Source organism: Corella eumyota, chromosome 2, assembly GCF_963082875.1.
Source record: "Corella eumyota chromosome 2, kaCorEumy4.1, whole genome shotgun sequence".
Lineage (NCBI taxonomy): Eukaryota > Metazoa > Chordata > Ascidiacea > Phlebobranchia > Corellidae > Corella > Corella eumyota.
The window spans coordinates 7,376,722-7,386,865 of NC_137491.1; the positions used below are offsets into that span (position 1 = coordinate 7,376,722).

A 10,144-nucleotide genomic window follows, 5' to 3' on the forward strand; every position below is an offset into this window, starting at 1 on the left:
TCTCATAAAAATATGGGAAACACCATCTATATAATTTTTTATTTATAAATTGATTATATATAAATACAAAAAAAAATTCTAAAACACATGTATGTATCTTAAACAAAGTATAACTTAAAATATTATATAACTTTTCTACTAACAACAACAAATTATAATATAAAAATAAAAATAGGTTATACCAGCTTAACAAAGGATGAGTAACACCACGCAATGCAAATTTTTGGTTTAAAAAATAGCTTACTACCTGTAAATATTTTTAAAGGAGGCCCTACAGCGAGCAGCATTTCCGTGTGGTTGTTTCCTGATATATCAGTGCTACTAATATTGACAGTATAATAACTGGTATAAAGTGATATAAAACAAATCAATAATACTAAAACCACAAGACATAATTTATAATATGGGTTAATAAAATAAAAGCGTACCAATATCGACTCTATTGCTTAACCTGGCTTATTTTAAAACGTCCGGACTTTAATAAAAGTAACAAAAAGCATTTTTTTGGCTTAATTTTGAATATATTGGTTTTAATAATGTGTTGGGTTGTAAAATTAGTTTTACTTATGAAAAAAAACATTTATTAAAAAAGATCTCCAACATTTATTGCTCACTAAATTAAAAACCCCATGTCATTACAACAGTATAAAGTAGGCAATCTCTTTGTTTTGATATTTGATGATATGAAATTCCTTAAACGTGTGGGCTATACAATCTATGTCTGGTTAGGATTTATTTTACTAAGTTTATAACGCAACTTAATATTAGTTAGGTATAAATTAAAAACTTAAATTAATACTTTATATATAAAATAATATATTATAAATATGTGGATAATATTTCTAAAACATTTTTTAATTAACTCAGCATGTATTTTTATAACCTTTGTTGGTAAAAACTAATTTAATAAAAATATATAAAGAAATGAAGTTAAGTTATTGTATTATTTTGATTATTGTTATTCTTTATGAGAATAACGTATTAACAACTAATGCTGTTAGTAAGTATAAATGCTGTTAGTAAGTATACATTTTTTTTAACATTTTTTGTTTGCCGTCGTGATTTGTATTAACCACAGTTAAACTTAAATTAATACGAAAAAGCTTATACCTTAAGTCATTGCATATTAGTTAGGTCTTAAGTACAAAAATATAAAATTACAGACACCGGGCCTTGTCAGTCGAACCCATGTAATAACGCAGGTGTTTGTTCAACTGCTTCTGGAGGTTTTGTTTGTTCATGTAATGAAGGTTATACAGGGCCGACTTGCTCAGAAGGTAAATATTTGTTACAAAATCTGATTTTACTGTAAAAATACGTTTTTACATTGTGGTTGGGTGTGATGTGTTTATATACCCTTTTAAGCTTATTTTTTTGACTGTGTTTGAAAGCAAATAGTTAGTAATGTAATAAAATGATGTGATTCCTTACAAAGTTTGCGATTTTTAATATTTAGCCTAATATCAAAATTATGTTTTATGTAAGATCATAATTTACTGAAGATTTTGTTTATCTAACATAATGATACAATTTTTTTAAATATAAAAAAAAATTTATAACGAAATTATATTTTAAATAGTCTTAATTTCCACTAATGGATATTAACATATTAAATACTGTAAAACAAGTATAGTAAATAGTAATTACAACAACTTTTTTTTATTATATTAAAAATAACCCCTTTTTAACAGATATTGATGATTGTGTTACAAACCCATGTAATAACGGTGGGACGTGTATTGATGGTGTTAACAGTTATACTTGTGACTGTATATCAGGTTATACCGGAAATCAATGTCAAAATGGTAAGCACTATAAAAAATCAACTAAAAAAAATATAAGCATAAAAAAAATTGCATAATGGGACATAGATGTTGCTAAACATTAAATAATGTAAAATGTATTATTAATATTATTTGATATATTTTTATATTGCATTTCAACAGATATAAACGAATGTTTATCCAACCCATGTGTAAATTCAACTTGCGTAAATCAAGTCAATTCTTATTCATGTTCATGTACACCTGGTTATACTGGAACTACATGCTCAATTAGTAAGTAAAACAATTTTAGGAATATGTATTAATTATTTGTAAAAATATAAATAAGTTACACTGTCAATCAAAAATAAAAACCTTACTGTAAATTTGGTTTAAATGGTGCAACATGCTTATTAAGTAAAATTAAAACAATATTTTTAAATTGTTAGTATCCATTGCTTAAAATTATTAATTTAACTATAAATTGTTACATTGATTGTTTAAAAAAAGTATTGCAAGTTTTTTATAACTTGATTAAAAGTTTTTTCACGCAAAATAATAAAAGCATAATGTTGTTTATTTTAAGACGATAATATTAAAAATTAACGTAATAAATTAAATAAAGGCTTTATAAAATGATTTTAAACATTTATAAATAACGAAACTTATCTTTAATATCATACTTTTTAGACATGAACGAATGTGCATCATCACCCTGTAATGGGCAAACATGTCGTGATGGAGTTAATATGTTTAGCTGTGATTGTGGAAATTCTGGTTATACTGGAACAACATGTCATATAAGTAAAAAAAATAAATTGACACAATTTCAAATATTCATTAAAGAAATAAATTTTAGTTAGTAGTCAGATTTTCTAACATAGTTATAATTTTTTTTAATTAACAGACATAAATGACTGTTCTGTAAACTCATGCCATAACGGTGGAACATGTATTGATGGTCTTACTACTTATACTTGTAGTTGTAAACCTGGTTATAATGGGATCCGGTGTCAAACAGGTGAATATTTTACCAATTTTAAAAATTTTTGTTAGGTTGAATAAGTAGGGCAAAGCATAATGTTGTTTATTTCAAGACGGTATTATGCAATAAGTTTAAACGTTTATAGATAACAAAACTTATCTTCAATATCATACTTTTTAGACATAAACGAATGTGCGTCAGCACCCTGTAATGGGCAAATATGTCGTGATGGAGTTAATATGTTTAGCTGTGATTGTGGAAACTCTGGTTATACTGGATCAACATGTCATACAAGTAACAAAATTAAAATTGATACAAATTTAAAATTTGTTTAAAGAAATAAGTTTAAGTTAGTAGTCAGGTTTTTTAACAAATTTATATTTTTTTTCGTAATAACAGACATAGATGACTGTGCTGTAAACTTGTGCTACAACGGTGGAACATGTATAGATGGTGTTAATAGTTATACTTGTAATTGTATACCTGGGTATACCGGTAATCAATGTCGAACAGGTAAAAAAAAAGTTGAATAAGTAAATATATTTAAAAATTACAATTTTAATTATGTTCATAAAAAATTTTAGCGACATATAAACTTTTTAATAAAATATAAATCTAAATACAGATATAAACGAGTGTAACGGAAACCCATGTGTAAATAGTGGAACATGTACCGATGGTATAAACTCTTATGCGTGTTCGTGTGCTGCCGGTTACACTGGAAACCAATGTCAAACAAGTAAACACGTTTTAAATATGCAATATTTTAAATATAAATTTCCAAAATTGTATGGCTTTAACAGTTTTTAACATAACAATCTGATACTTTATATAAAAAAAACTTGTTTAATACCAAGTTAATAATTTTTTAAGACTTGAATAAATGTAAACCCATGTCAATACAGAAACGCTTGTGTTAAAGTTAATGATAAGTTATTAAAAAATACATAAAAGTGTGCTAATGTTATTCAATTAAAGAATACCAAGCTTTATTTAATGGTGTGAAGGTAAACACAACCAACTTTATTTAAAAGCGATTGCTTTTTTTTAGTTGGTAAATATGTACACTGCATCTTTTTTAAGTTTAGTAAGTGTGACTTTAATTTTGACTGAATAATTTTACAATAAAACATAAAACTATTTGCAGATATAAATGAATGTAACCCAAACCCATGTTTAAATAGTGGAACATGTACCGATGGCATAAACTCTTATGCGTGTTTGTGTTTTGTTGGTTATACTGGAAACCAATGTCAAACAGGTAATGTTTGATTAAAGCAGATGACTTACTATTGCTATAGTAAAAATGATTTTAAGAAAGGTACATAGAAAAAAAAATTCTGTAACATTTTAGATATAAATGAATGTCAACCAAATCCATGTCAAAATGAAGGAACTTGTATTGATAAAGTTAATGATTACAAATGTAATTGTATATTCGGTTATCAAGGAAAAAATTGCGATCAAAGTAAGTTAATGTTATTTACAAATTTTATGAGGGTAAAATTTATATATTATGGTCAAAATAAAGATGTTTTACGATGTGTTATAAAATAGAAAAAAAAATATTTGCGTTTTTTTATTATTAAAATTTTCCTCGTTACAGTTTAAAAAAATTTCAGTTTAAAAAAATTTTAAATTCAGACTACTTTACAAACATTAAACTTTAACCTTGTAGTAACTATTAGATTTTTGCAAAATTTCTGAACTGTCATTTTTATGTTTAGATCAGTTTGAAGTGATTTACCCAAGTTCACATACTGTTATTAAAGGTGAAGACTTAACAATTTGAAGAAAGTGTTCGTTGTTACTTAAACTTCGGGGGAAATAATATATTCACATCGGATGTTATAACATTTCAACAGACGTAGGTGTACTATATTGTAACTTAACAAAAAAACAAAGTAATATCATTTTTAGATCTTCAAATGTGACTCATATGATAAAAAATGTTCAATCTGATAATTCTGGTACATATTTGCTAATATGTGAGTTTACACCAAGTAGTGGAAATATTGCTAAAATAAACTACACCTCAAAAGTTGTTGTTCATGGTAGGAAAAACGTAATGTAACGCAACAGATTAAAATATGTAGAACTAATGTCACATAAACATATGTTTTTAAACAATATATAAAATCTATAATTTATTAATTTTTTTTTAACATGTTATGGTTTTATTTTTAAAGTTCCGGCAACTATCATAATATCACAAACTAACGTTAAAATAATGGAAACAAAATCACAAACTCAACCAACTTCAATTGGTTGTTCTTCAACTGGTAATCCATCACCAAGTGTTACTTGGAAAAAAAATGAAGTTGATATAACAAGTAGTACAAACAATGTTTATCAAATTTTTTCTACTACTTCCACAAAACGAAACACAACTTTAACAATTTCAAATGTAAGTGAGACAACAAAATATTTAAATAGGAAATTTCCAGTGTTAATTTAAAAAATTGAAAAACTCTAATTGTATTTTAGGCCAAGTTTTCAGATTCAGGTGAATATGTTTGTGTTGCAACAAACAACATTGGATCGAACCCAAAAACATATCAAGTTACAAAAATTCTTACAATTGATGTTACAGGTATGCAACCTGTATTTAATTTGAAGCTAAATACATATATGTAAATTTCTAATATATATTTGAAGGAACACCGGAAATTGTTGTTCCACTTAATTACTTGGTGTTGCCATCTAACAACAATGTTCAATTTACATGTGCCTTTGATGGAAATCCTTTACCTAATATTGAATGGAGATTTGTTGACAACACAACTATTTCAACCACAAGTCAATTTAAGGTAATGTCATTATTGTTTTTAAAAGCAACATGCACATAACTAATGTTTTGTATAATTTTCAATAGATAAGTAACTCGACTGTTTCTGAACGTTTTCGAGTGAAAAGTACTTTAACTGTGTTTGGAACCTCTTGTAAAAAAGTTTCGTTAATGAGATTTAAATGTTTTGCTTCGAATTCGATAATTTCTACATTTGAAACAAGTGATCAATTTGTTGTTGATAAAGGTAAGCGTATTTATAAGAACGATAAGCTTAATTACATTTTTTGACCCCAACTTCTAAGGTCCTTCTCGAACCAGCTGCTTTCATAATGTAACGCTCTTAAATAGGCTGTCATAAAAATTTCTAGTAAGTTATAAACTTATTGGCCCAATAAATTTTGGGAATATTTATCAATAAAATCCAAAACTGTGACGGGTAGTTCAAAATTGGGTCGGAGAACCTACGTTATTGTTGTTTAGAACGTGTCGTTTTTATATAAGGGATAAAAGTAAATAAGGTAAAAATTCCTCAATTATTTGCAGACAAAAATAATCTGATTTTTGGCGACAAGATAGTAAATTGTAAACAGGCTTTTAACTACTGCAAACAACAAGGTGGAAGTTTAGCAACTTTTCCAAGTCAAACTTCTATTTCATTTTTAGGTAAATCAATTAAATAATATTTTGTAATAACAAAGTATTATGTTAAGGTATAATTTAGGAGTTAGACCATATTGGATTTCTTCACAAACAGTTGATTATTTTACAAATTGGGAATTTCTGGGTACTCAACCCCACCCTGATGGTTGTCTTCGTTTTCATAATAAACAATTTGTTGGATACGCACATAATGCCTCTGCAATTTGTGAAGGTAATTACCTTCAACATTTAATTTTACTTATGCTAACATTTGTAAAAAGCGGCACATTTTAATTTCAGTCAATAATGTGATTCAACCTGCGATTGAAATTAACAATGTAGTTTGTGATGAAACAAAGTTGAATATTTCATGGGCAATTCTACCAGGGGCTTCATATTTTCAACAAAAACTTAACTACAATGATTTGTAATATACATTCTTTAATTTTTTATTCATAAAATTGTAAATTTTTTAATTTAATGCAACGTATATTACATAACTTTTATCAGACCTCGAATAATTTTTTAAAAAGATTGTTTGTTAAGCTACCTAAATTATATATTCATTTTAGAACATTAAATACAGCAGTTATTTTGGATAAAGGTGTAACTAACTATTTGATCCCTAATGTTACTCCAAACAACACTTACTGGATTCAGGTCTAAACTAATACTATAAATAAACAAATAAAACCATAAAACAAATTGGCAACAATTTTTTTTTACTTTTTAGATCATTTCACAGTACGAAGGTTGTCAAAATTCAATTTCTCAAACATTCACAAAAACAACAACGTTAAATATAAATCAAAGTCCGCCCCAATACACGAGCTTAGATTATGACAAAACAACAAATTTGTGTACTTTTTCATGGATTAAAAATGAACAAGTGAACAATGCAGAGTTTTACAAAGTAAGTTACAATTTTAAATAATTTATTTTTTTAGATTCTGAATCAGGTGTCATGGTTTAGTTGTGTTATTATTTCAAGGTACGCTATTACGAAGAAGCTAACATGAAACGAGGTGATGTCATATTTCCTTTTAGCGCTAAAACAACAACATTGTATATAGATCAAACAAGCCTAACAATTAATCTTACTCAACCAAATACCGACTACAAATTTCAAGTTGGCTCAGTTGCCAATAGTATATGTGATGTCAGAGATTGGTCTGGTTTTATTTCCGGAATATGCATAACGCTACAAACAGGTTGGTATTTACAATTATATTTAAATTACATAAACACCGAAATCTTAAAGCCAAAAAATAAAAGTTTATGCGGTTTCCTTTTATTTTAGTTCCATCAACGATTACACTACCTCAGTACATTAATGCTGACTATCAAATAACTTTAATATTAAACAATGTCAATGAAAGAAATGGAATAGTGACGTAAGCAAAATTCTGTTAAACAAATACTTAAAACATTTAACTATTTATTTTATTTGTTAATTTTAGTTGCTTTTTTGTTATTGTCACATCAGTTCAAAATACACAGAATTTTACAATTCAAAAAGACCCGAACAGTCTTGCCAACAACAGTTACGTAGCCTTAGCCTATTCCAGGTACGAAATAATAACATTCTCTACTTAAATATCTGTAACATATTAAACCTAAATATACGTAATTGTAGATTTTCGAACAACTCAAGTGTTAAATTAGGAGACAATCGCGTCACTTGTTGTGACGTCACAAGTAATGACGTAACACATTGCTCGAACTCAAATGAAACCAACCGTCGACGACGTCAGATTAATTTGGTAATACGAGGACAAAATCAACCTTTAATTTCGGGGTCTATGTACCAATATTACGTTATTACCTCTACGCCTCTTAGTGGTAAAAACCCAAATGATATACCAACAATATTATATGCAACAAGTTCAATTTCTAACCCCTTTCTCTTCAAATCTGATTCGTCAAAAGGTTAGTTATAGTAACGAATTAAGTTGCTACTCAGTAATCTGATTTTTTAAATACAAACATTTTAAACAAATAACAGGAGTTTGATCTATAATAGTTACATCATTATACAGTTGTTTTCTAATTAAATGATGTTTAAGTTAATTTTAAATAGGTTCCAGCGGTATAGTGACCGGGGTAGTCGTGGGATTATTAATTCTTGTAACCAGCGTGTGTGCAATAGTTATTTATCAAAAAAGGTAAGTTTTAAATTGCCTAAGCCACAACGTAGGTTTCTTTACAACTCGTAAATTTTTTTTTAAAGTTTTCAGATAATATTTATTAAATTAAGATAAGTATAGCAAAAGTCGATTTTATCTTATTTTTCAGAACAACGCTAAACTTTCTTATTTTTAAAAGTGGTCAGGTAGCAAACGCAGAAGAAACTCACTCCAATATCGGTAAAAAGTCATAATATTATTATCAAATATTAACATAATAAAAAAATATCTTAAATGTTTAAATTTTAATTTTTTGCAGTGCCACTACCTGTTATAGTGTCAGCCCATTATCAAAACGTGGAAACAAAAACAGAAAATCCATCATCACATTACGAAGGTAAGTTTTTTGTCTTATAATATTTATTAAAACATTAACAACATATTATATTGTGTGCAGAACCAATACAACACACTCAATACGAAAATATCGCCTTTGAACAACGAACTAAACAAGAAACAGCTTACGAAATGTAAACTTGTTGTACGGAGATTGCGAGTAAAAAATCAACTCAGTATAGCTTTGCAAAACCAACGACAATAAAATTACCAAAAACTCAGTTAACATAAATACAAACTTTGAAAAATTTTATAAAAAAGCAGGGCAATTAACAGTCTTAAACAGTTAAATTAATTCAAGATTACAAAGTTAAAAAATGAAATTAAATATTTTACCTTGAGAGTTATGTTCCTTTTTTATATATCCAAAACATTGTCATCGTGTGCTAAGATAAATTTTGCTTATTATTTTTGAAATATACTATTCTACATTTTAACAAATTTTTTGTTAGCTATTTTTCTACTTGACTACAAAAATGTAGCACAGATTGTTTAAGCTTAAACAAAGGATTGATCAATACACGCAGGCAAGACAGACATAGAATTTAGTTTAAGGAAAAATGTGAAAAAGGCGAAGAAATGCTAAAATAAATTGCAAATTATTTGTATTTTTATAACGCTGTTATAGGCGTTTAAATCTTTATAAAATATACACAAAAAAGCAAACACATGCGTACTTATGGTTCATATGTGAATACATATAATTGGAAAGTATGTACTTAACAGCTCATTTGTATCCGTAAAATAAGTTAGAAACAAAAACCGTAAATATAACAAAAACAACGATGTTTATTAGTATATATAAATTAATTAAAAAACCAAAATATAGTAATTAACAAGTTCGGATTATGAAATATATATTAGGGTGTAGTTGGAGTACAAATATATATACATTTTTTAAGCGTAAAAGTGGTAAAAAACTTAGAAACGTAAATGTTAGTATTTTAATTTAACGTTACATGAATCGTATAATTTCATAAAGCATGCTTGATGTTTATAAAATATAAATTTATTTTAAAACATTTATAAGAAATCATTAGCATTTTAGGTGAATACATATTTTTATGCTTTTGTTTAAAACGCTGTTTTTTATAGGCTGCAATTAATCTTTGCAACGTTTTGTAAATTGAGTAGTGTCTAAATTAAATAAAACAGCGGAATTATCACACCCACCATCTCCCTGTAGAAGTATTTTTATATTTTTTTTAACATGTGGGTTGTTTTTTCAAGTCATTTCCTTAACCTAACATTATATAAGATGGTGCAAATTGTTAAGAAAAGTGTAATTAATTTTTAATTAAACAATGGTGTCAGCTTTTAGTTATAATTTAATTTTTCTTTATTTCTATGAAACAATTTATTTTTCAGGTAAATATATGTTTAAATAAAAATAACCAAAAAAAATAAATTTAAAAAATTTAAAAAAATATTTTTAATAAATTGC

The 10,144-nt window shown here is 26.7% G+C and overlaps 1 protein-coding gene across 2 annotated transcripts; it reads left to right on the forward strand.

Moving 5' to 3' along the window:
- The first annotated feature begins 4,841 nt into the window (after positions 1-4,841).
- On the forward strand, positions 4,842-9,079 carry LOC145744147 (uncharacterized). 2 transcript variants are annotated; one of them, XM_082562262.1, is made up of 17 exons: positions 4,842-5,155; positions 5,236-5,341; positions 5,407-5,558; positions 5,624-5,783; positions 6,083-6,202; positions 6,261-6,410; positions 6,479-6,605; positions 6,751-6,838; positions 6,912-7,091; positions 7,170-7,389; positions 7,479-7,572; positions 7,639-7,746; positions 7,815-8,107; positions 8,259-8,343; positions 8,474-8,544; positions 8,624-8,701; positions 8,762-9,079. In XM_082562262.1, exons 1-17 carry the CDS (start codon positions 4,979-4,981, stop codon positions 8,836-8,838), a joined length of 2,286 nt encoding a protein of 761 aa, XP_082418388.1. In that variant the 5' UTR covers positions 4,842-4,978; the 3' UTR covers positions 8,839-9,079. The 2 variants fall into 2 exon arrangements, with proteins under 2 accessions (XP_082418388.1, XP_082418390.1); XM_082562264.1 differs by having other exon boundaries at positions 8,504-8,544.
- The last annotated feature ends 1,065 nt before the right edge of the window (positions 9,080-10,144 follow it).

What these genes read in the sequence shown, in the direction of transcription:
- LOC145744147 (XM_082562262.1), top strand. Translation starts at nt 4,979, where the DNA reads ATGGAAACAAAATCACAAACTCAACCAACTTCAATTGGTTGTTCTTCA. An exon ending in AACTTCTATTTCATTTTTAG is followed by an intron (nt 6,203 to 6,260) that starts GTAAATCAATTA and finishes GGTATAATTTAG; the next exon opens with GAGTTAGACCATATTGGATT. An exon ending in ATGCATAACGCTACAAACAG is followed by an intron (nt 7,390 to 7,478) that starts GTTGGTATTTAC and finishes CTTTTATTTTAG; the next exon opens with TTCCATCAACGATTACACTA.